The 26836-nt window shown below is 46.4% G+C and overlaps 1 protein-coding gene across 5 annotated transcripts in view; it reads right to left on the bottom strand.

Annotated features, from left to right (window-relative positions):
* The window catches only part of CTIF (cap binding complex dependent translation initiation factor), a 148553-nt gene that overhangs the window by 75303 nt on the left and 46414 nt on the right, over positions 1-26836 (bottom strand). For all 5 annotated transcript variants that reach the window (XM_054003028.1, XM_054003027.1, XM_054003030.1 and 2 more), the window contains 3 exons: positions 26163-26236; positions 25212-25316; positions 21248-21323 (listed from right to left, as the gene is read on the bottom strand). In XM_054003028.1, coding sequence (XP_053859003.1) covers positions 21248-21323; positions 25212-25316; positions 26163-26236 — 255 coding nt within the window. The remainder of the gene's footprint in view (positions 1-21247; positions 21324-25211; positions 25317-26162; positions 26237-26836) is intronic.

The raw sequence follows: 26836 nt of genomic DNA on the forward strand, positions 1-26836 counted from the left end.
GGATTCTTAGACCTGTTCTGTGCAGGGCCACGAGTTGGACTGCAATGATCCTTGTGGGTCCCCTCCAGCTCAGTTCATTCTGTGGTTCTGTGATTCTAAGTAATTCCACGAGAGATATCCCAGTTTGGAGGATTTAATGGATTAACTGCATCTTTGGGGCGTACATCATAAATCACAAATTGCCAGCAGAGGCTGAATGTGTAGCTGCAGTACACATGCCTCTGTGATGAGCACCGTGGAGGAGACTTTTTCCCCAAAAAAAACCAAAAACCCAAAAAGGGTGGGATGGCTGTGAGGCTGTGACTGTGATGAGGACTGTCACAGTTAAACATCACTCCTTAGTTATCACTAAAACCACCTGCAGTATTCCCTGTAGGGCTGTGCCCTCCCCTGTTGGCCCAAGGATACAAACTCCTGGATTCCCATTTGCTGAGTGTGAGTGCTCTGGTGTGCACTTCTCACAGAATAATGGGTGTTTTCATGAACCACAGACTCGACACATGCAGTCCTAGACCCAAAGAGGTATCATTCAGACACTTCTTTTCCCATCACCTCTCCCTGGTGTTTGTTATTGGCTCCTGACAAGAGAGCAGACACACAGCTAGAGGCATTGAAAATACTTGGTGGCACAAAATATTTGGTGGCAGCTAAGCTGTCCCACTTCATCCCTCTGCAGCCAGCTCTGGGATGGCACAAAACACAGAGAGAAAGGCAGAACAACTCAGCATGAAACTCCCTGTGCGGGGTGAAGGATGAAATGCAATTAAAGCATTAGAATAATTAGGCAAAGCATCCCAATTAAAGCATGGCCTGAACCTTCCTTGACACCTTCTGCTGATTACTGACAGTGCATTTTCCGGGGTCTATTTATAACTCTTGGCCCCTGAGCTCCTGAATTATACATAATTCAGAGATAATAAAACTTTAAAAACCAGGACAAAGTCTCCTAGGAGGAACTGCCTCTGCAAACACACAAGTTCACACCAGGAGGAGAAGCCCAACCAGGCCCAGCTAAGGCACGGAGATGGGGACAGGCTGGAGACACTGCTGCACTGAGACAGGGTGCTCCAGACACGTCAACACGGACACACGGTGCCATAGGAAGAGTATAAATAACAGACAAAAGAAATCCCCTTTTGTTACCAGAATCCGCAAATCCCAAATCAGTTACGAGCTGACTTAGGAAATGGAGCTTTTTCCCATGTTGTAGCAAAATGGGAACAATACTTTGCGAGTGGAAGTAACTCTAATTGTTTTAACTGATGTTATTTTAGTGTTGTTTAGGTTTATTGTTTATTTGTATGTATTTCCTCTACCCTGGTCAGCCTTAAAAACAAACTGTACTGTCAGCAGTAAAGCATCCCATCCATAAATAAATACATTTATCCAGTAAGTAGTATTTGGAGTCCTCAAATGCAGATTATTTAAAGAACCACTAAAATAAATCGCACTGATGACCTGGGTTTGCTTTTCCCTGCAAAAAGGAACCCTTTTCAGCTAATATTGGGAATAAACACTGCCCACATCACTTGCAACCAGGAGGCACCACACATGCTGTTTGATTTGCAGTCTGTCCAGGCAGTCCATGCTCATCCTGAGAAAGGGTTGCACTACTCTGAAAAGCTTTTCTTACATTTTCCTTGGCTTGCACCAGCCTGGGGGTGAGGGAGGAACAGCTTTACCTGGGCCTTAAGAGTTTTATGAGGTTGCTATTGGAATATATATAATTTGAGCTATTTCAGTGCCTCTGGAACCTCACTTTTCTTTAAAATATACATTCTCTCTATATCTGTCATGTTCCCCAGTCTGATTTTTCCTGTTCCTTGTGCTCTTCAGAGCCCAACACCCCCATTTGTGCACCTTGGCACGCTGTTTGACCTTGTCTCTTCAGCTGAAATGAAGTGAGGTGGGACGGCAGGAGGTCCCTCAACACCTCACCACTGTTCCATCCTCACAAGGAGGAGACCTACAGGCAGAACTGGGATAAATTCTTAAGGTGACCCATAAACACACCTGATAGGGCCTTGGGGAGGAGGAGAACCTTAGGAACCTCTAAGCTCAAAACTTTCTGTGCTATGGCCAGTGTTGGTACAGGCTCCCCTGGCCGGGTATGCTTGAATCTCACTTTTGTTCCCAGGTGATACAGGCTACATCCAAGAATATTTTCCTTTCACCCTTACTATTTAAAAAAAAGATGTGCTTTCCATGTCCAATCCCGCAGAACTAGGCCTCTGCTCATCTTCTTTTGGGCAGACCAGGGCTTCAGCTTGAAGGAGCTTCAAGATCCTGCAAGCTCCTGGGATTTGGGACAGTGCTACACTTATGAAACACCTTATTTATAAAGTGACAGCTTCACAGCCTTACACACAACTTCTTTTTTCTTTCACCATGGGTAGATCCAGAGGCAATAGGAGGACTTTCTCAGTGCTCAGTCCTTGGCACTTCCCACTGGACACCTTCCAAGTGCATGAAGTTTTTCAACACCATCAGATTGCAAGCAATAGTTTATAATTCAACAAGCTTTTTTTTTTTTTTTTAACATGATCCATATCCCTGTGATCCACACGCTGCACTATCAAAGCCAAAGGGAATTTTGGCATCAAATTGAATATGGTCATGGTACTGGCAGCTCCTTTTGGCCCACCAGTGGACATTTCTCACAGATCTTCATGGCTAAAGCATGGTCCTTTCCTTTCCTTTGCCAAGTCCCTTGTGTTGTGCTGGAAACATTCTCACATAACAGATATTCCTGTCTGCAGCTGGCTGAAGACAGAGCCAATGTACTTTCCTAAGGACTATGCCACCAAGAGAAGTCTTTTCTCCTGTCTGAAGTTGCTGCTTAGTCTAGTTCAGCCTAGAGAGATCACGTGAGGATCCCATGTCTCTGTCACCCCTGCTTGGGAAATATCCCAATGTGCTTGGGAAATATGCCAATTTAATCCTATAAAAGCCCTACTCTTCCATTTGAAAAGTCACAGTCCTTCATGGGAGTGTGGGCTGTGCAACACAAGGGTCTGACTTGCTCCTTGCCAGCTTACTGGCAGTTTGTACCTGGGAAGAAGAAACTGCTCCTTGAGAGTCCGTCTGATCCCTCCCAGGATTTTCCTGTTACACATTGAGGATCTAGGATTCCTCCTGCTGTAATGGGCTTTAATGCAGGGAAAAGCTCAGAAAACATTATGCACTTGCCACAGAGTATCAATAATATCACATCACTTATTCACTACACTGGTGGTTTTTCACTGACCTTCTGCAGACCTCTGTGAGACACGGGCTACTTTGAACAGTAAAACAGAGACAAGTAAGGAAGGCATGTTTGCAGCAACGTCCAAATGTGACACTGGAAATGGATCTGGCACCTCCACCAAGAAAAGAATCCTCAAAAACTGTTTTCTATCCAGAATTGATAGAGGACAAGCAGCAGGATGGCCGTATTGGTTCTCCCAAGCCTTGCAAAGTCCAAATCTCAAACATGACATCTCCAAAGACTGTGGCATCATTCATACATCAGCTTTCCTGCCAGAGAAAGCATAACTTACAGCTGCTTTTGTGGTGACTACCAGGTGCTGGGTGAAGCTTCTTCAATTAATTTCATATTGGTCACAAGGATGCACCTTCAGGTGTTTCACAAGGTGTTTCCAAGTGGGGACAAAAAACATTAGATTGAGGTTGGATATTAGGGAAAATTTCTGCATGGAAAGGGTTGTAAAACATGGAAGCAGGTTGCCCAGGGCAGTGGTGGATCCCTCATCATTGGAGGGGTTTAAAAGCTGTGTGGATGTGGCACTGGGGGACATGGGTCAGTGGTGGCCTTGGCAGCGCTGGGGGAATGGTTGGATTTAACGATCTTACGAGTTTTTTCCAACCAAAACCATTCTATGATTCCATAAGAATCAGCACCAAAACTCAAGAAACCACACAACTCCTGGATATGCTTTCATATGTCAAGTGACCAACCCCAAAGACATTGCTTAGTGGGATGTCCTGGGTCATGTTGCCCCTCCTCACTACAGTTTTTTCAGCTGCTTTCTAATCTCCTTGATGCCTTTGCAGCTGGCAGAATCAGGCCTGCGATGGGCTCAGCTCCAGAAGCTGGAAAGGGTCTGAGATAGTGGCCACCAAGATTGGAATGGGCAGTGAGCAGAACAGGGCATGACAGGAAAACTGCAGATGCATTTAGTGATTACAAAGCTGGAAGGAGACACCAAACTGCTTGCCACCAGAGAGATGGTAATTTTAGCAACTAGCACATCCCCCATGTCTCTGCCAGCTCCGTTCTCTGCCCAGGACTCCTGCCCACTACCATCAGCACCACAGCCACAAGCATCCTCTGCCTTCAAAGTGGCTTTGAAATCACAGAGGGACTCTACAGGAGCCCTAGGATGCAAAACGAGGTCTCCCAAGCTACAAATGGTTTTAGACATCCTGAATGGCATTCACACATAGCTAAAGAAGATTTAGGTAAGATATCAGCAAGGATTTCTTCCTTTGTGAGGGTGGTGAGGCCCTGGCACAGGTTGCCTAGAGAAGCTGTGGCTGCCCCTGGATCCCTGGAAGTGTCCCAGGTCAGGTTGTATCGAGCTTGGAGCACACTGGGCTAGTAGAAGGTGTCCCTGCCCATGGCAGGAGGTTGGAATGAAATGGTGTCTGAAGTCCCTTCCAACCCAAGCCATTCTATGATTGTGTGATACTGCTCTTTGCCCGCTTCATTTACACCCATGTACAAGATGCTAAAGGCACATGGGGTCCTTCCTCTTGCCTGCACCTCTGCTGGGATTGCAGACAACCCAGTGAGCCAGGATCTCTCAAGCCTGTCTTTCCCAAAACCAAGTCATCAGACATCTGTGACTCTGTGCTTGGCAGCCTCAACCTTTCTCTCGTTATCACTGCCAGAAATTATTCATTTAACATCCCTGGCCTTCTGCCAGCAAAAGCGCGGTGCGAGGAGCAGAACCATCTCCTCCGCTCCTCCTGTGAACCAAAGCAACAAAAACGAGGCTCTTACTCAAGCAAATTAAAAAAAAAAAAAATTCCCACCAGCTAAGAAAAGCTGGAGGTTAATATAAATTCCATGGGTTTGAGGGGGAAATGGAGCTGCATTCAAAGACTCGATGGCTAACCACGCTTCCTCAGTCTGGCAACTGCCCGCTCCCCCGGCAGAGTTATTGAGGAAGTTAGATGAGTGCTGTATTTGTTCCAGCTGCAGATTTCCCTTAACCCCTGGTAGTGGTGTTTTCAAAAAACACGGATCTTGTTTTCTTGATGGCAGTTTTTCATTTTTGTGCGTGCCACGGCTACAGTTATTAGCTTTAAGTGCTGTCATTTGTAGATTAAAACTGAAGAAAAAAAACCCCATTGCCATTCTAAGAAGTCCAGGCTGGATGAGCAAAACGGGGGATTAGAAGAAGGCTTTCAGGAATTAGCTTGGAACAGGAAAGAAGAAGATAAAGCCATTATAAAAGCTTCTGCTAATACAGGAGTCTTTTTTGTTGTGTTAATGCAGCCACACAAATTCCTATGAAGATTTATTAGTCAGGTCATAGAATCTGCTCTCCTTCCTTCTTTGATGATAGAATCAACAATATTTTCCTCGACTAATATGCTCCTTTCTCTCAACAGGGAGGAAATAAATTACATACTTTTCCAAGACTGTGCTTGGGATGCACAGAAGGCTACAGGTGAGGCTGATGCCTTCAGACCAGAGGAACAGATGCTGAAATTCAGATACCTGTTTAGAGGCCGCACTGTTTGGATGCTCCCTGCAAGGTGAGCACAGCCTCAGGTCTGTGGTACCCAACACTTGATGGAGCTGGGATACACAGGAACTGGGATACACAGGACCCCTTCCAGCATCCCAGACCTGCACAACACCCACTGTCCCATGGAACTTCAGTCCAGCAAAGCACTTACTTTATGCGATTCTGCTCCTAAGTCTACTATTTGCCTTGGCCTGCAGCCAGCCGAGCACTTAGGCACATGCTTAAACTTAAGCACAAGAGTAAACAGATTGAAGTCAGAGGGACTTAAAATTAAGCACATATTTCAAGGATTTGCTGGATAAGGGCCTTAACCCTGGTGTGCAGCATTTAGCTGGGATGATTCCCAGCTGATTAGCTCCCCCTTTTCCTCGACCTCCCCTCCACTGGACCGGGAAACAAACGGTTTCTGTTTTGCTACTATGCTAAAGGCCTGGCTTTAAAGAAACCTTGTCAAGCCTCCAGGCAAGCATGTCTTTCTTTAATTATACCTGCCTGTGAAATACCTTCCAGAAATCCCCACCCAAACAAAGCCTGAGGAAAGGAAATAACGGAAATTCTTGATGGTTTCCACGGGGGAAGCGATCCTAACCAGTGAGACGAGGCGCACGTAAGATGAGGCTGATGACTGTTCCTACTGTACACAGCTCCCAGCACAGGGAGACTCCTAAAAGCTCCAGCAGAAACTCCCAGCTACCTCAGCCCTCATCACCCAGGGCAGGATGCTCCCTGAACCTGTCCCCTGGACGTGTCTTTCTGAACACGTAAAGATCTGAAAATCTATTTGGTGACCACACAGGGGAAGAAGAGAGACGTGGAAACACAAAATCCATGAAACCACCCCAGCAAACTGCAGCACCCAATGGGGAATCTTTCAAGATGCCAAATAGCTTCCGAAGGGCTGGAAGTCACTTGCAGGACTGGGGTATGTTTTGCCATTCTACGCCCTTTCATATGAGCTTTTAAACTTTGTTTTGATTGCATCTACCCATGGCAGGACCTTGGTGGCTGTGGGTAGGTAGGCAGGTCTGGCAGAGTGAAAGTCCTCTTGGCAAACAGGCAGCCACTCCAAACATTCATCACAGGCAAGTCTTCGACAGAACAGAAAAGCAAAAGATGAGAAAACTGGACAGAGCAGACGGACATTTTCTGTGGATTTCTTCAGAAACAGGACTGCTCCCATCAAGGAGCACCAACTTGCTTGGACTTGAGAGTGGACTAAGGGACCATCACCAAGTCCCACTCTCATCCCTTACCTGTTCCCCTATAATTCACTTCTAACCATGCCCTGCTGCATTACTCTCTGCTCCTGAACAGTCAGTCATTCCCACCAGGACTTCAACTTCTGATTTACTCGTGCTAAACATAGCAAAGGCACGAAATGAGGAAGTGCCTTTGGATAAGCAAGATGCCTGTGAAAGATGCCTGGATTCCTCCATCCAAACTGCAAATCACTCTAGGTGACCATGCAGAAAGACATGTGCTGTCCAAACATCTTGTCTTTTAATACAACCTCATGTCAGGAAAATTACTTTAGATCTCCCAGAAGAGCACAGCCACCAGTTGCTGCACTACAGCCTTGCCCTTCCTGAACCAACAACTCCCAGAGTTTGAAGAATAAATTCAAGTTCTGCCTTGTATGCAAATCATGCCAGGAAAAGATGCAGCAAGTAGAAGCCAAACAAGGCAGTTTTCTTCTCCTTCAGACAGGAATGTCAGGATGATCAAGTAGTCCCAGAACTCCGCCTCTAACTCAGCAGGTTCCCAGCCTTAGGTACACTTGCAACCCTTGGAGCTACTTGAATTTTGTGGCCTCGCTGGCCACGGGCAGCTGGGTCTTTTGGAATATAAGCAAAGGAGCAGAACCTTGTAATTCTGTCACACTTCACCTGCCCTCCACTGAGGTTAACAAAGCCAATATAATTATCACTTATACTTGGAAGCACCACCAAAATCCTGGAGCTAAACTCTGTGTGCAGAGATCAGAGAGCTGCTCCAGCACCAGGAGAAAAGGCTGAAAGAAGAACCTGCACCTTTCTTGCTTTTACCTTCAAACACGGGCATTAGTCATAAAAGAAAAGTTTAAATAACAAATCTGTTGGCCTAAGCACTTACAAATGGAACTACAAATGGTTTTCCTTTCAGGTAAAGGGAAGTGCGTAGAGTGTCTAGTCCCAACACTTTGGCACTGCAAGAGGGATGGGGGTGAGGCCCTGAATTCCACCCTGGTCATGCGTGTTCTCGCCATTCCCTCAGAATTCCAGGCAAGACATGGGACAACTCTCCCTCACCTCTGACAGGCTTTCATGACCATGTTTGGTCTCGCTTCAGCTCTTGGGGCACTTGCAGGAGAAGAGGAGTTTCCACCTGCCCGCCCTGACGAGGCGGGCGAGGGGAAAGAGGAGCCGGCGCGGCGCTCCTCGGATCATGTCAGGTCGCACGTACGTTTGAAATCGGCCACCGCGTTCTCGGCGGCCAGGAGCAATCTCGCGGCGGCTGCTTCCTCCGCTGCTCGCAGAGCTGATCCTCAGGAAAGCTCTGCAGTGCGAGGAAATCCTGGCCATCGCCAGCGAAGCGTTATCGAGGAGATAATAACAGCAGGAACTGCCTTTACGGCGAGATCGGCACCGCCATCCACGCGGCCGCGCGGTGCCAAGGGCCAGCGAGCCGGGACGCGGCCAGGCGAGGTCATGCATGCTGCTAGATGGTTAATTGTGTCAAAAGACAAAAAAAAAAAAAAAAAAAAAAAAAAAAAAGCTGGTTCCTACAACTTCATGAGCATGATACGCTCTCCCTCTGGCAAATGCATCAGGTTTTCAGTGTATGATGTGGCTTCCTGCGTTGAACTCGACTTCTCTTAGGAGGCCACAGGTCCCACCTTCTCCTTTGGGAGGAGATACCATCTAGCCTGGCAGATGCCACCTGGAAAGACAATCACTATTCATGGTGGCAGAATCTAGCATGGACTGCAAGTTTTGTGACTGCTCTGGATTCACGAGAAATATCAGAGAAACCACAGCAGCCCTCTGACCAGCAGACCTCCTTCCTGAAAGATGCAGGAGGCCTTCATGACAGACAGGACTGGTGGGCACATTGGTATGGCCCCACAGCACCTCTTGAAGACATTTTACCTTAGGGATTGCTGGCTCAGACCTTCATGGTTTGTGATATACTTCTCAGGAGTAAGTAATTAAAAGTGCTGGCTTGAAAAAGCGAGTGCTGCCAGGTGGTGGTGAATCCCTGGAACAAGCACAACATGTCCAGCAGCTGGGTCTCTTCCAACCCCATCCCTGCTGGATACTGCACACCTGCAGCACACAGGCTTTGCACCTGCACTACGGGAGCAGCAGAAATTCCCCCTCTTGGACATGCCAAGAAATGGAGGAGGTGCAGGGCTGGTGGGACATGAGAATTCACCTTCCCTGGGTGTGGATTTGGCCACATGTTGAGCAAGTGGGGAAGATGCTGCTGTGGCATTGAAGGAGCACCTAGGCAGGGTAAGGGGATGGGTTTCCCCCTACCATGAGAAACACCCACCCACTGGTAACTTCTCCAGCCATAACACTGCACCAGAAATAGAACTCCTCTGAGATTTCATTTTTGTTTTCTCTTTCTTCTTTTTTTTTCCTTTTTGCAGGATTACTGACTTCGCAGAGTCTCTCTTTAATGTCACATGTGTGGCTCAGGTCCCTCAGGCCCCAGCAGAAACAGCCTGGGATATTTGCACAGACCCCTCACAATGGAAGGAAGAGGGTGTAGGAGGGAGGATCAGGCTGCTGACCCCTTTATTGTTCTTGGGCCAGAAGAAAGCTTCCTCCTGGCTTAAGAACCACGGCGCTGAAAAAGTTTTCCAGCCAAAACGAGTCAGATGGAGTCACTGGGTGGTGGTTTTTATTATTTTTTTTTTCTTTCTCCTTCCCCTGCCTCCCCCTTCGGTCAAGCGACGGGGAGTCACAGGGTTGTGCTCCATTCACAAAATACCTGCTGCACATCACGTAGTCCTTCCCCCCAACGGTGGGGAAAGGCGCTGTAACCCAAGCAAACGAAAATAAACCTTTTTTTTCTTCCTTTCTCTGCAGATTTGAAAAAAAAAAAAAAAAAAGGGAAGAAAGGACCCTGCTCCCAGACTGACGCCTCCAGCGTGCGCCCGCCGGGGAAGGGGTAGGCGGAGGGGGGAAACAAGACGACGATATGAAAGAAAACAAAAACAGCAAATTCTGCTCTGAAAGGATTAAATGGAGGTTTTCCAAAAAAACACCCCGCCATTATATAACGAGGCTTAGCTCGGAGTCACTGGGGTCACACGATGCAGCAGACTGGAAAAACCAAAGCGCAGTGTAGCCTTTTAATTGTTAAGCCAACCATAAAAAAAAAAAAAAAAAAAAAAAATAGAAAACCGATATTGTGATTGCATAAGACGAGGTGGCCACTCACAAACTGATGGTCGGGGTACTTTTTTACCCCCTTTGGTCTTTCTGGCTGAAGCACCATTTCAGTGTGAGCCTGACTCCTTGCCTTTGTGCTTATCGGGGTGGTGACCTGCTGTGCTGGGACGCTGCCGGCTCAGGGAGCGCACGGACCGCACCGCCCCCCGAAGCATTGAGGCACATGGGGCTGGCTTTGCTCTGACAGCAAAATGAAGCACCAGTGGAAACCTTATCACAACAATCCAGGTATCAAATCACACCACTGAGCTTCCAGATGAAAATCTGCATGCAAAGAGACGGTTTTTTAGCACGTTGGTTGCACCTAGGAGACCTGCCACCATCCACAGCCACCTGCCTAGTCCCCAGGCTCTCCATAATCTTCAGGCTGAGTTGGTTGTTACAACCACAGGCAATCCTGAAGCTTCTTCATCCCTGATGTCTCCCAGCACTGTCTACACCAGAGACAGACTCATACAATCATAGAACCATTTAGGTTGGAAAAGACTTCTCTAAGATCATCAAACCCAACTATTCCCCCAGCATTGTCCAGCCCACCACTGAGCCATGTCCCCAGATGCCACATCCACATGGCTTTTAAATCCCTCCAGGGTGGGGCCCTACCACTGCACTGGTCAATAACCCTTTCCATTAAGAAATTTTTCCTTAATATCCAACTAAACCTCCCTTGGTGCAACTTGAAGCTGTTTCCTCTTGTCCTGTTGCTCGTTACCTGGGAGAACAGACTGACTCTCCCCTCCAACACCCTCCTGCCAAGCAGCTCTAAGATCCTGGATACAGGGCTGAACAAGCTCCATGGGCAAGAGGGATGGGAACAACCCAAACAAGAAGAAAACTCTGGAAAACCAAACTTTAATTTAACCACAGACCCAATGGCTGGAGCAGCACAGCCACTGTTGTCATACTGTGGTGTGACCAGGGTGTCCAGCAGCAGCAGTGGGATGGTGCCATCAGGCTGGAAACCTGGAGATCATCCTCAACTCATGTTTTCCTTTGAATTACAAGGGCACATCTCGTGTGAAAGGTGTTTCACACTTGAATCTTAAAAACTGCCTTTGGTCTGAATTATTGCTGTGGAACAATCATGGAACAACAAGACAGGGTGTCTCATCTCTCCTGCTGCTCCTCCAAACCATGTACATGTAGCTACTCACCCCAAATATTCTCATTCTTATCTAGAAAATGTGCAGCAACCTAAACTTAAGGAATATGTATTTTTATATTTCCTTTGTGCAGAGCACCAAGAGGAAGGCTGGCCAGCTGAAGGCACACACATCCCACCAGCTTTAGGACATTGCTCACAGATGCATGATGGAGCAAATATCAGCAGTCCCTTCCCCAGAACTAACCAGCAGAAGCAATCCATATCTTCTGACACCTGCTTATTTTCTCCAGCCAAAGGGTTTTATTTTTCCCAGCCAAAGGGAAACAAACAGCTCCTATAACCTCACATATTTTCTTTCCGTTTGGACAGGGCACCTCAGAAGAATATACAATGAGAAACGAAATAATGAAACAACTCACAAAAGCAGGAAGAAATGAAGCTTTATCATTCTCTAGTGGTTTCTCTGCTCATACATTACAAGAACTATTTAAAAAAAAAAAAAAGAAGAAGAATGAAAAAGAAAGCAAGCTAACAATGAGGAGTTTCTCCACAACAGGAGGAACAGGACAAGCATAAAAAGGAATAAACCTGGGAGACATGGACACAGGGCCAGCATCGTGTGGCCAAAGGTGTGGAGACCACATTCCACTTGCTATTCCTTTTAGCCCAAATGAAATCAATCAAGCCCACCATCCAGCAAAGGCATGGATGAGGAGGCCACAGAGTTTTCTTTCACTAACCATGACAGCATGTGTACATTTGAGGACTTCCAGAGCCAGCAGGGAAGTTAATGGAGTATCCCTGGAAGTGTCCCAAGGTCAAGCTGGATGGGTCTCTGAGCAAACTGGTTTAGGGGAAGTTTTCCCTGCCCATGGCAGAGGAATTGGAACAATACAGTCTTTAAGGTCTCTTCCAACCCAAACCATTTAATGATCTTGAAAAAAACCCACCCACCAAAAGTACTTTTAAAATCATAAAATGAGGGACAATACAAACGTAGGACTAAAAGGACCTCTGGGTTACAGAGCTTGGTCTGCTACCACAGCGAGGACATCATTTAATCCCTTCATAAACAGTCTTTATTTTCCCTGTGGAAGAGACATCCAGGCGACATGTGCAGCAATAGATTTCCCACTTAAATGACAATCTTTGACCAAACCACCCTGCATTGCAATAAACACTTACCCTGCCACTAAATACCTATATTTACACCCGCAGCTATATATACATCTCTCCAAGCTGAATGGGATTCACTTACCTGCTGCCTCCGGGCAGGAAATTCGCATTTTAAGAACTTCTGGTCTCATTTATTGTATTGCTTTCTATTCCCACAACATCAGAGGAAAGGCAGCAGAAAAGGGTGGGGGAGCATCTTCTGGTTAAGAAGAAATTTATAAATGTGACAGGAAACATTAAACTCCTATTTTGTCGGACCAGGGACGAGGACATCCCCCATTAGCAGGATTTTTAGAGAGCGAGGTGTTTCTAGGCTCTCCAGGTTCCTCTGACAACGGGGATGTATGCACGTCTCCCTTTTCTGGTCCTCTGGTATGACTACTTTTTTTTTTTTTTTTTTTTTTTTGAGAAAATTCCTTCCTTCCCTTCATTTTATTAAAAATTCATCTCTTTTACAAAGAGCGGGGAAGGGGATTAGGGTGTGGAAATAGCCAAGCCAGCAGAAATAGCTGCTTGACCAAAGCGACACTGAATTTTTACTTGGGATCTTTAGAAATCTGGAATTTTTTTTTATTCCTCAACTGCTTTTAATAACATTTTAAAAATTTAACCATTCCTCCACATTACTTCCACGTTGCAGGAAAATATTCAGCAAATTCAAGGGAGTGCAGCAAAAACCCTCTCAGTTTTCTAATGACTCCCCTGAGAAAACAAGGGAGAAGAAAATGTAACATTATTGAGAAGTTAAAATTCAGGCAGGACTTAAGGGGTGTATTTTGGAGTCTATAGAAATGACTGGGGAAAACCAAAACAGGTTTGCTTTGGATATTATATAGCTGCATAAAAGCAAACCTTTCTGAAAGGGAAGTCAGCTGTAAAGCTGGGAAAAATCCAAGTAGCTCCCTGGTGTGTTTAAGCCAGAGCATAATGTGGTGACATTTTTGAGCCTGAAATGCCTATTGAGCTGTTATTTATACCCCAGTACAATTCCCCTTGCCCAAACCAGTTAATTCCCCAGAAAACTGCAGTTCACAGGACTAAAACTACTTGTGGACTCCTTAAAAGTAAAACAGAGCATCTTTCTTCATCATCCTCCAGGAACAGCTCTCCCATACTCCTACTTCTTTGTGGTCCCTGGTCATGAACCCAAACCGCAGCACTTCCTATTGGTAAGCCCAGCCTAGTCCCAACATATCTTTGTGTCCACCCCTTGTCATGCCAACCTGAGGAAAAGCTGCAAAGCTGCTCACATCCCATTATTAATCTTATTTTGTGGTACAAACCAGTGGCTGGCAAACTGGGGCCTAAGGAACAGAGATAGTCCAGCAGTGGGCAACTCATGGTACCCATCTCTCTCCTCCTGAGGCTGGCATGTCCTTAACTTGGGATGGGAACAACAAGGTCGGTGGGGGACAGGGACAGGTGGAAATGTGGGTGTTCGGGAGAACCTCCTACCCCTGACAGGGCAGCAGCACCTCCAGAGAAAGGGACAACCCCTCAGCACATCTGGAACTGCTCTGGTGCAAGGAGCATCGCGCCAGACCGAGCCCTGCCGGAGCATCCCGTGGGAGATACATGGAGTTGAGCACTGTGTGGGCAAAGGTGGGATTTCCAGGGAGTCGTGAGATGGGACATGTCTAACCTCTAAGAAGCAGCTCCCCTCAGGGCTTTGGTAACTGAGGGGGTCACAGACACCTTCGGTTTTGACCTCATTCTGCTCAGAGCCAAAATGCAGCTCAACCAAATTCAGCCCCAGGTGCAGAGAAAGGCCTGCAGGTTTCCCCACGTTGCACATGCACTCCGAGCCCGAGGTGGTCACATCTGGATGGAGAGCAGCGTGACCTGGCACAGGAGGGTGAGAGACGCTGCAGAGTGGGGTTTCTGCTTGGCAAAAGCCTTTGGAAAAGCTTCATTTCCTCTGCCCGGAGCAGTGTTCCAGGGCCATGCGGCGAGGCCGCAGTGCCCTCTAGCGCTGCAAGGCTCCCCTCTGCCACCAAACACTGCCCAACTTCAGAGCTGCAGCATAAACCACCCTTTGTCCCTTCCACCTTCCCTCCCTGCTCATCCCAAACCCTGACTAGTCAATCCAGCTGGGGTGTGAGAACATTCCAGTGCCTCCTATCCTGGCAGGCACTGCAGCCTGGCCCTAATTCTGACCAGTGGACCAGGAGCAGCACCAGGAGCCACAACAAAACAGGATCTCTGTGCCCACCAGGTCGGGAAGACACCCCCAGGAATTATGAGTCAGCATTGCAATGTCTGCCTGACAGCCAGAAGAGTAACACCAGCCCTGAGAAGAGAGAGACCGCATAATTTTCCACAATCAGGAACCTGCTCTGAGCCGTAATAATGATAATAATAATAATGATGATAATAATAAAAATGAGAACAACAATTGTAATAATGATAAAGAGAAAAATAATAATGATAATAATAAAGTAATAATGAAAACACTGAAGTTCCTGGCCATTTCTCCAGTGTTTCGTTTATGCACTGAATAAGGCTATCAGGCTTATTCATAATAAGGCTGTGGTATTAGGAATTGGATATTAGGAAAGATTTCTTAATGGAAAGGACTGTCAGACTCTGGCACAGGCTGCCCAGGGCAGTAATGCAATTGCCATCCCTGGAGGGATTTAAATGCCATGTTGATGTGGCACTTGAGGACATGGGTCAGTGGTGGCCTTGGCAGTGGTGAGGGAATGGTTGGACTCAGTGATCTTATGGGTCTTTTCCAACTTCAATATTTCTCCAATTCTGTGGTATGAAAGACCATCATAATCTGAAAAACCCACTAGAAGATCTTCCCTTTCCTGCACATCTGATAAAACCTTCAGGGTTTATAATCTTCAGGGATCATAGGGACTGTGCTCTGTCAAGAGAGCCCAGGCTCATGGGAACCTGTGAGGTGATGGGACATTCACAGTCTTGGTCCAGCCCTCTCCAGCGCTCTGGAGATCTCCATGGCCTCGTCTGCCTTCCTTGGCAATGGTGGCCTTAACTCTACCATGGGAGTGATGCTGCAGGTGACCACAGCAGTTTGCCCTCTCTGCCCCAGGTGATGGTCACTGTCAGCTGGGTTGAATTAAACAAAAAAAGGGCCACTGAAAGGCCATGTCTCGCTGGAAGCCATGGCAAACCAAAAGCTTTTTACTCAGGAGCAGAGCTCTGACTCCCAATACATTGTGACCTATACTCAAGTAAGTCTTGGCTCTTTGACAGGGACTTTCCACAGTGGTTTTAGCTGTTACTGTATTGGAAAGACCCTTGGGATATGGGCTTGTCAGGCAAGAAACCTTCTCTGAAGGCAGTGCTGTGCCCACACACTCTGGGCAGACTCCAGCAGGAAGTGGGGGCAGGGAGAAGTAATCCCCCCCTTTTGGGGCTCCTAGGGAGGCACCCCAACCTTTTCATAAGTGGTGAACACATAAAGGACACCAGGGTAGACCCCGTGAGTGACAGCAGGGACACAGAGCACAAGGGGCACACTCCGTATGGACCAGGCCACTCCCAGTGGGAGGGGATGCCAGGCAGAGGGATCAGCCCACCCCAGATCCACCAGCACAGAACAGCCTGCTAGGAGAGGGCCACACTGCCATGAGCTGTGAAAGAGGAGCAATCTGGTTTGCCTAAGGTGCTGGGTAAAATGAGAACTACCAAGCCTTGCAGTGTAGACAGAGCAGGCAAGAGAGGAGGTGGCAAGGTGACAGCTCCGTATGGTGATAGTAAATAACACCAAACCACCACAGACCTGTCTGTGGGCTCCAAAGAGACCTGTTCTCCTGCTGCCATCTCCCTGGAAAGATCAGTGATCTGCAGGGTCCAGGACCAAGCCCTCACACCAGTGCTGGACACCAATCTCCCCTCCTTGCCTGCAGAGTGACAGCAAAGGCGTTGCTTGCCCATAATCTATTCTCTCCCCCTGGACACCTGGGTTGGCTCTTATTTCTCTTTAGGAACCTTCCATATCTGACCAAACCCACATGTGAACTGGTCCATTTCTGCACCCTACAGAGATGACAGGGAAAGAACATGGGTACCTCATATGGGAATCATCCAGCCCTTCCTAGACCTCTCCACTGAGGTGCAACAAACCATGTCCCAGTGTGTCCATGCCTCACGTGGGGCAGGAATCCCAAGTGACCAGCACAGGTCCCACCTTTACTCCCACGATCTCCACACTGAACTGTAAGGTCTGACTTCAAAACACTTGTAGGTGAGAAGGAGTCTCAAGGAAAATAGCAAAGCTGCCTGTGGGTCCCTCAATTCAGGGTGGTTTTCTAGCACCAGGACAAAAGCAGCATAACATTAAGGCTAAAGGAAGAACCTGCAGCTTGCTTGCTTTTGCTTTCAAACACAGGCATGTGTAAAAAGGAAGAGTTTAAATAACAAATCTGTTTGCCTAAGCACCTATAGGCTGAACTACAAACCGGATCAGGAATCCTGGTGCTTCTAATCCTGTTTGGACAAAATCAGGAACATAGTGGTGCTAAGAGGAATGTGAACAACTTAGAGTCTGCCTTTCTCCTAAGGAGCTTCTCCCTTGTTTCTCTTCCAACAAGGAAGCTGGATGACGACTGCAGCCAGAAGAGAAACAAGCAGTTTATTGTAACAGCAAGCATATGACAAAAAGGGTCAAGAATCAGTAAGGAAACGGAAGGAGATGAGCTGAAGGCAGTAAGATGCCAAACCAAATGATATCAATGCCATCTTCCAAGTTTATCTCATTACAACAATAAAGCCCAATACGCCTTTCAGAAGTGCCACATTTCTACCTCCTAAAACACAAGACAAGGAGCAGCTGGGCAGTGAAAGCACATTCCCAGCATTCAAAGGAGGGCAAGCCCATTCTGAAGGCACAAGTCCAGCAAATTGAAAGCCAAACACTGCAATACACAAGTCCAGAGACCACTTGGGACATGTGCCAAAACTCTCTGCTTGTGTCTAGCAGGGTTTACAGCACACCCCTGCAACGTGCAGCCTCCTGTGTCCTTTGTGAGTTACAGCAATTCCACAGGAAGGAGCAGGGTGGATCTTGCTCAGAAAAGCTGTGACTGCCCCATCCCTGGAAGTGTCCAAGGCCAGGATGGACAGGGCTTGGAGTGACCTCGGAGAGTGGAAGGTGTCCCTACCCATGGCAGCGGGGTTGGAAGGGGCTGAGCCTCAAGTTCCCTTCCAACTCAAGCCATTCCATGATCCTGTGATCTTGCAGAACATGACCTCTTGGGTTATTTTCTCTGGTAAGTGTACATTTTGCCAAGGGCTCGCTTGCCAAGGACTCTGAAGACTAAATCTGGGACCAGAGTACTTGGATGTGACACATCCAAGCCTGAAAGTTCCCAAACGTTTGCCAAAGGGAGCAAAAGCAAAAGGCACTGACTCAGCCGTCCCTGTGACGTCCTCATGATGCCAAGGTGGTTATGTGGTCTCCTTCAGCAAAACAGCTGATGTGGAAATGGAGAGGATGATAAAGACTCTTTCTGCACCTGAGCTGCAACTCTCTATGCAGCAGATGCTCCCTGGTGTGCAGTAAAAAGCAGATCTTATGAATGGAGAACACTTACCTTCAAAACAGTCATTTTTGGCAGCACTCTGGTGAATTAGTGCCCAAATCCTACTGCAGATTCTTATGAGTAAGGAGAGATGAAGAGGTTATGGCTCATGAGCTGAGCCAAGGCAGTGACCTCATGAGCTCCTAGCCATGAAGCTTTCAAAAATAAAAACCTATTCACCAGTAAAAACAAGCACCTCAGATGGATTTTGAAAGGATAGGCCATGAGAAAGCTTCAAATTACGAGTTGTGGTGAAGGCATTGTGAAGCCTGTGCATGTCCACGAGATGGCAGAGCACACCATGCTGTGAGAGCATCCCCAAGGACTGGGATGCACGAATTCCAAACAAAAGAAGAGGATCTGGGGAAAGGTCGCTTGGGTTTATTTTGTTTTGTTTATTTTTCCACCTTTTAATTGCCAAATAGTCATAGGCTTTCCTTGCAATATTTTGTTAAAATACTATTGATAGATTCCAGCATAAAAACTCATGTATAGGGGGATATTAACACCCAGATATCCAGAACACTCTGTTCAATCCCCAGAAAACCAGAATATTCTGCTTGATTAGGGACATCTCTGCATGTCTCTGTAGGTACCCATTCAGACCTGGATGTACACTGGAGATTAGTTCTGGATTCATGCCCTGTGTCTATCACACCTTAACACCAAAGGCACACAAACCTCCAAGCAGCCTGCAAGCAAGACTCCCCACCTCTCTCAAACGTGGTGCTTTTAACCTTTCCATGGCTGCTGAAGAACACCCAGCAGCTAAAAACTTCCGAGTCATGCTGGAGGATGCTTGGACCACCCCAGTTGTGCTGGAGGATGCTTGGACTAGTTCAGTCACACTGGAGGATGCTCAGACTACCCCAGAGGAGCTAGAGGATGCTCAGATTGGCCCCTCCATCCGTGCATGCCTGCTGTAAGCACATGAGCTCTCAAACACAGACAGAACAGAGTTTATGCATCACCAGCCTGAAAAGCCTCTTCCTCAGGATGCAACACCCATGAACACAACAACCCCATGGGGTGAGGGATTTTCCTTTCACAGGCTCACACAAGGGAGTATCTCCCCTTATGCCCCCACCCCCACACTGCTCCACAGAGCCATTTAAAACAAGGGATGAGGAGCAGTAAAATCACTGTCAGCACTGCACGGTTGCATCCAAATCCAGTTAACAAAGATATGTCAGGATTAAACCAGCTGTCTGCAAGTATTTCACTTGTCCATGTTGAACAAGATAAACCCACACCCAGAGCCACCTGGGTCCTAGCTCCCACAGATATATATGACTGCCTCTACATGCCAAGGTAAGCATGTCTGCAAATTAATGCAGCGCTGCACGAGTCTGCCTGAGGCACAAACAAAGCATCAAATCCAGCATTCCCACTAGGTCTTCCAGCTTAGAGATGTCACACTAATAATTAAGCCAGATACTAATGTATATATTGGAATGAATTCATTGCATTCAATGTACTCTTAGGACATGATGAAATGATAACCAGACCAGGAGGACCTGGCTTATTTAACAGCTGTTGATTAAAACCCTATTGAAGGTAATCAGCTCCTCACACCAAAGATGGTTTGATTCTTCATTTCCAATTATTCCCCAGGGAAACTAACCTTATTTTACAGAATTAATGGGGTTTGTATCAGCTGAACCTGATGGTTTTTTTTTTTTTTTCCCTGTGACCTAAAGTCCAGACATACCAAACATGGAAGAGACTGAGCAGGAAGCAGCTGCAGGCAGTGCTCCTCCCTGTCAAAGTCAGCTGCCCTTCTCCACTCCTTCATGTACTCAGTGCCAAATAGCTCACCCAAAAGAAACAGTAAGGCAGATTGTCACATGGTCTGCAGGATGAGCAAAGCTTTTCCTCACATGATGTGTGAGCAAGAAGCCCGGCTGTTGGAATCCGAAATGCAAGGAACTCTCAGAACTTTGGGCCTGTAAGCCAAAGCTTAGAGTTAAACACAAGAATTGATTTGAGACCTTGGAAAAGGCTCCCAAACTTAAGTACTAAAAGCAAGAATGCAGATTTATAGTTTAAGGCAGAGACATGTTAAGCTAAGTAGAAGAAAGTTTAGAGTTTCAGAGTTTAAGATATAGAAAAAATAAAAGTAGTTACAGAGGTGAACAAGGAATTTAGAATGCACTACTGTAGGTTTGTGTGTCATAACATGATTGGCTAAGAAAGCTTACACTGTAGCATGAGTCCGTAAGATGAAATATTTAAGGATTAGGTCAAAAGCATAAATATCCTTGTTAGCAGTGTTTTATTAGTTAATAAATGCTTAAAAGGTCTTTTAACTAGAGGTCTTGTGACCTTCTGAACCATGCAGTGAAGCTGTGAGCTGAAACTCATCCTTCCTGCCTGTGTAAAAGATTAAAAAAAAAAAAAATCGCACCATCTAAAGTAAATCAGAGGTCCCATCTCTAATTCATTCAAAATTCCCACACCTGGTGAGCTCTTGGCTCAGCACTGGAAAGGGTAACACTACCACAGCACATGAGATATTTTTATCCTTGCCTCTGGAGGCAAAGAGGTTTCAGCAAAAACACACTGAGCATTGTCAGAAACTTGCCTAGCTCAGGCAACTCAGCTCCTTTGAGGACTAGGGCACTGTAAAATGGAAAACTATATGATGCTGACTAATTGACTTTTTCAACTTGTCTTCTGAACTCCTGGGTCTCATCCTGCTATTCCCCAACATCCAGGCTTCAGAGTCATTTAACCAGAACTGCCAAAACTGCAAAGAGAGATCTGGGGAAAGAACATGCTGGAGAAAACACACACATGGATTACCACTGCATATAAACATGGGCACTGCCCCAAAGGACCAATACCTGGGTCAGCACACAGGCACTGCTGGCTTCCTGGCAACAATTTATTTTGGAGCTGTCAGGAGGGGTTGATGCTTTCCAGAATCTCCTTTTCTTCAATATATGAGCCCTGTGCACATCCACATATATACATATATATATAGGTATATACTGCCCTCAGTGTATCACCTCCCAAAAAAGTCTGCGTGGTAACTGCCCATGCCCAGCACTAACACCTGAAACCACAGGAACAAATCTCCATCCCAACCCCTAAAGGACCACAGCCCAGGAACTTTCCTAGTCCTGATGAGGTTTCCTAAGGGAACACAAGGCAGGGAAGGTGCTGCTGCTGGTCCCCACCATGGCAGAGGCAGATATCCTCATCACCTACCTGCCACACTGGAAGGACTTTCTCTATGTCATTCAAGTTGATGCTGTCACCATCCTCGTATTTCCCCTTTCCAAGCCTGTAGCAAGAAGAAAACAAAACAAAAACACGTGAAAATTCATTGGAGATACAGTTAATTTTCTATTACAGCACAAGGGGAATATCAGTTGTCACTGCAAAGGCCTCTCATGGAAACAAAGAGGCTCTCTCTGGAGCAAGTGAGCTGTGCTTCCAAAACACTCCCACGCAAGCGTAAAGCTGTTAATACAAAATTAAATGCTTTGCTCAGTCCTCTCCACCTGCACCATCTGCCACAGCTTGCAAACACTTTTGGTAGTAGCAGCAGTGAGAAAAGCAAAGGCAGTTCTGAGCCCAGGGTGACTTGATTTCCGGACCAAGTAAAACTGAAAGCACAGCCCACCTGGACAGCAGAAATGAGAGCACAAAGAAAGTAATGAAAAACGTTTCCTTTGAAGCACTGCTCATTTGCTGGTCTCCACGGGAGCTGCAGCTCCCCCGATGAGAAAGGTGTTGAAAATCAGCAAACACACACCTCAGACAGGAAGCAGCAATCAATATAAATATAAACAGGCAATTTGAAAGACAAAGAAATTGGGATGAGAAGTCAAGCACTCACACATCATACACAGAACTGGAAGCTGAAGGACTTTCTTGGAATAAGAAAGAAAAAACAATCCAAAGATAATTACTAGTTGGATGCAAAGAGTTTGTGATGATACAGAAAAATAAAGAAATGGTCAATAATTATCATCCTTCTATGTCCACAAACAACAGAGATTATCTTTCTTTATTATGCAAGAGTGATACTTTTTTTTTTTTGTCAGTTAGAAGCAAGATATTGTTAACTAAGTTACAGTAGAGGCTTTGGTAGCAGATGACACAGGTAATCAGTGCCTAGAAGTTAGAGAAGTTAGATCTTGGTATTAGAGACAATGGGAGGAAAAAAATGAGAAAAATGGCATGTCCTGAAGTACCAGGCTCAAGAACCAGCAAGCTGAAGGAAAGCAATTTAATTAACCTTAATCAACTTGAGCATCCTGGTTTAGTAGAATGTATCTCTGACCATGCAGGGGTTTGGACTAGGTGATCTTGAAGATCCCTTCCAATCCGAACTATTCTGTGATTCTGCATTTATTGGAAATCAGAGGTGTTTTGACAATTGACTTTCCATCCTAGATGAAATGCTGACTTTGACTTACAAAGCGCGCATACGTATACAGAAACATACATCTGAAAAATATATTTATATATATGTATTTATACAGATGAGAAAAATCATGTCACACATCTGGGGCCAAACAATGCCAGCTGCAAGTGCAGAGCACAAGTGTATTGCAGGAAAAGGTCATCTGAAAAGGGTGGGGACCGTCCCAGGCTGAATTTCTGATGCTGAATTGTGGCAAAAAGGCAGGTGATGAAGAGGAGGCAGGGATTAGGGGGATGAAGGCAGTTTTCCTCCAGAGACGGCACAGATGAGCCCCAGCTACAGGACCACAGTCAGCACTGGCAGTCGTGTTTCAACGAGGCAGTAGAGAAATTCCTTAGAGTACCTGAAAAACTCAAGGGATACATGTGCTTGGGAGATACTTGGAATGAAGAGAAAATACCAGCTACAAAAGGATGTTTGATCTGGAAGAGTACAAGCAGAGCCAAGAGCTAGCACTGGAAATTAAAGCCAGATGAATTCAGGTCAGAAATACGGTACAGTTCCCTGCTTTTTCTTAACTGTTCCACTTGTGATTATTCAGCATGCCACCAAACAGCATCTTCCAATAAAAGCAGGTGTCTCCCTGGAGGAAAACGCTTCACCCAACCAAAAGTCACTTCAGGTCACACAACTGGATACAACTACATGGTCAGCCTTGGGCAACTGATCAGACTAAGGAATAAAATGGTTCTTTTAGTGTTGAAAACACACACTGAGCAGCACAGTCCTTTTTTTTTTTTCCCTATTATTTTTTTCACTGCACAGCTAAATTTTTTAAAAAATGGTTCCCATTCAAGCAAGAGGGGAAAATGCCTAGCTAGCAGGTGGAGATTCATAGAGCCTCAGCAAGCTGAATCTCAGCACAGATTCACCATGGAGAGCTAATGAATGCACAACACAGTCAGCTTTAGAAATTAAAAAATAATAACAATTTTGTCTTTTCTTGTGCTTCATCTGTCCTAGCCGGGTTACTTACATGGCATGCATTTTTGGGACATGCACCATTTTGTGCTGATAGCATCTGCTTAACTTTTCTGCAGATACACTAGTTTTTGCTCCACTTTTACAGCTGTAATATTTAGGAGTGATTAAATATCTCACCTCCACGCTGCCTCCTCTACCTGTTTGCAATGTGGGCATTCACAATACAGCAGGAACCAGAGGAAAAACACAACAACAACCCTGCTCCACCCTCCCTGCACATAGCAGCTGTCACTGACAGGATCACCTGGCAAGTGCCATCAGCCATGAAGCATATTATATCTTCTTTTACAGAGGAAGCACATTATATCTTATTTTACAGAGGGCCCCCCTTCATCTCCTTTTTCAAGCTCATCTGAAAAAATGGGATTGAACTTGACTAAGAGACTTAGTGACTTAGAAATTTAGTGATATATTGTTCCAAATGTTCTGAAAATTGCTCTTTACAAACCTGCAGTATACCTTACTTACAGAGCAGAAAAAAAGGTTGTCTGAGTCTTCCTGTCCCTGAATGGCAGAGGAGCCTACTGCAGATACTGAGCCTGGGCTGGTATGGGATTTCTGGCCTAGCTGGATGTTTCTAGTTGTTTCCAATCAACTGTTCTAATAACAATTCTAAACTTGCATTCTAAACAAGATGCGCAGACCAGGCATATGGCGCTGGCCAGTATTTTGGCAAAACCAAATTATCAGCAGAAAAAATGTCTCCAAAAGAAGATTTCCATCCCTGGAAACAACATGGCAGTGATGGAACATCAGCTGCAACCCCATCTTTTAGACCTGTTCTAATTTTTGTCCTTCCTCTATGCTCTGAGTGATAGCATGAGGAAAACTCGATCTAATCATGGAATTGTTATGGCTGGAAAAGACCTCTAGGAACACCAAATCCAAGCATTCCCTTGGCCCTGCCAAGGCCACTACTGACCAATGTCCCCAAGTGCCACATCCACATGGTTTTTAAATCTCTCCAGGGATGGTGACTCCACCCCTACCCTGGGCAGCCCCGCCAGGGCTGGACAGCCCTTTCCATGAAGAAACTGTTCCAATAACATCCAATCTACACCTCCCCTGATGCAATGTGAGGCCTTTACCTCTTATCCTGTCATTTGTTACAGGGGAGAAGAGCCCAAAGCCCACCTGGCTGCACCCTCCTGTCTGGAAGTGACTGTTTCTCCATCTGCAGAGAACCTGCAGGGAAATGGTGATATCCATCTAAGCAACACTGGTGAGCCACTTGGTGCCAGCACACATTTATTTGGTTTGACCAACTGACAGCCAGTAGGGAATCCAGAAATACCAGGGAAGCCTGTGGAGGCTGTCACAACCAAAGGGAGCTGTTGAATGTTTTCACAGTTTTATGAAACACATTGATGCTCTCTCCTTCCGTGAACTCTTGCTGGGAAGAACAGTGTCATTCACAGAAACTGTAACCAGGTCAGCACTAAGCCAGGATCTTTCCTCCAATACCCAGAGATGTTTAAATTTAGAACACCAGGATCTAGGAGACTTGGATCCAGAGTTATTTAAACACTCAGATCCATCAGGCAATGCAAAAATACAGAGAACAACTCCACTCCAGCTCAGAACTGGATGACAGAGGAGCCAGAGAGACTGATCATGGCATTCTCAAACTCCCTAAACAGTCCAGTGCCTCTTCCCATGTCCTCGATGTGAGGTGCCACCAAGCCAAAGTTCCTAGAGCAAGGGAGAAGTTAGAGACCTTCCTGGAGAGCACAGTATTGCAGACACAGCACTCACCCTTCTCTGTCTATGTGAGGCAATGGGTGTTTGGAGGTGTTCCGCAGCTTCCTGTGAAACTGGGTGAAATCTAGTTTTTCAGGCTGCAAGTCCCACGTTGCACCACTAGGAGAGAAAAACAGGGAAAAACAGAGAAAGGAAGTCCACTACTAATTAAACACCACTGAGCTGAAGAGCAGAGGGCACATTGGAGCCTGCAGGCAAGGAAAGCTGGCATTTCTGGAAGCACCACTCCCTACTCCCTGCTGCAGAGCACGTGGATGTGAGCCTCCAACCTTCACACTGATGCATCTCTTTTCATTTTTTCTTGTTTTTTTAGGTATGCTGAGCTCTTGAGCCTTGATCTAAGCCTCTAATTTTGATACAGAAGACACCCTGCAAAATATACTCGCTCTCTGCACCAAGAGGGTATTGCAACAGGTCCATGAAATGATGTTTTCTCTGATCCTGCACAACCTGTCTGCTCCAGTGACTCAACACCTGCACAATATGCATAAAACTGGACAGGAAGGATATTTCACTGCTTTCACTGAGACAGCAGCTGAAGAGTTCTTCCCAGCAGCTAAGAAGCCAACACATAATGGTACCTCAAACTAATGGGAAAGTAAAATCCTACAGCGGCAGCTCAGAGTTGACTCAAGTCTTGCCTGTGCAGCTCTGGGGTGACTACAAGTAATTGTACTGGTACTGGTTTCAGGTGTTTGGACTGCAAACCCATCCAGTGGCCTCTCCAAAGAACACATTTATTTAAAGGGATGCTTTAAATAGATTGTCCTTGGTGCCACAGGCTAAGTGGGGATGGGGAGGAGGAGGAGCAGTGATGTCAGTACTACCAGGATACTCTCTGGTGCCTGAGTACCAGCAGGATGGACATACCAGTGAGGGCTAAGGCAAGGCATAGTCCATCTTAAGAGTCCAACTTTCTCTTAAAGCATTTTAAAACCAGCTTACCTGAAGGAGTCAAAGGTGTTGGCAGCCCAGATGTCTGTGCCCAGCATGTCAAGGTTGCTCTCCTTGTTGCCATTCTAGGAGAGATGGAAAGGTGGTTACTTGTCGGGAGGCACATGGAGCTATCCTGACCAGGGCACAGCCTCTCCCACCAGCCACGGAGGCGTCTTGGCTCTGCACAAGGGATCCTGTGTTCCTGTGTGAATCCATGCAATGCAGAGACCCCTCTCCTGCTGCAGAAATGCACCGTGAAGGCAAGGAGTGACAGTTTCAGCCTCGGGGACACAGTGCTGTGCACAACATGGAGCAGACAATGCACAAGCTCAGCTCTGACTCCAGCCCTGTCCTCCTGCCCCATGTCCACAACTACAATCCACCAAGGTCCAGGGGGCAGGCCGAGATTCACAGAAATCACAGAATCATTTAGGTTGGAAAAGATCTCCAAGATCGAGTCTAACCTGTGCCCGATCCTCCTTTGTCACCCAGCCCAGAGCACTTGAACACTTGAACATTTCCAGGGATGAGGACTCCATCAATGCCCTGGGCAGCCTGTTCCAATGCTTAACAATCTTTTCTGTGACAAAATTCCTCCTGATGCCAAATCTGAGCCTGCCCTGGCCCAGCCTGAGGCCGTTCCCTCTCCTCCTGTCCCTGTTCCCTGGAGCAGAGCCCGACCC

The sequence above is a fragment of the Vidua macroura genome, chromosome Z (assembly GCF_024509145.1).
Source record: "Vidua macroura isolate BioBank_ID:100142 chromosome Z, ASM2450914v1, whole genome shotgun sequence".
NCBI lineage: Eukaryota > Metazoa > Chordata > Aves > Passeriformes > Viduidae > Vidua > Vidua macroura.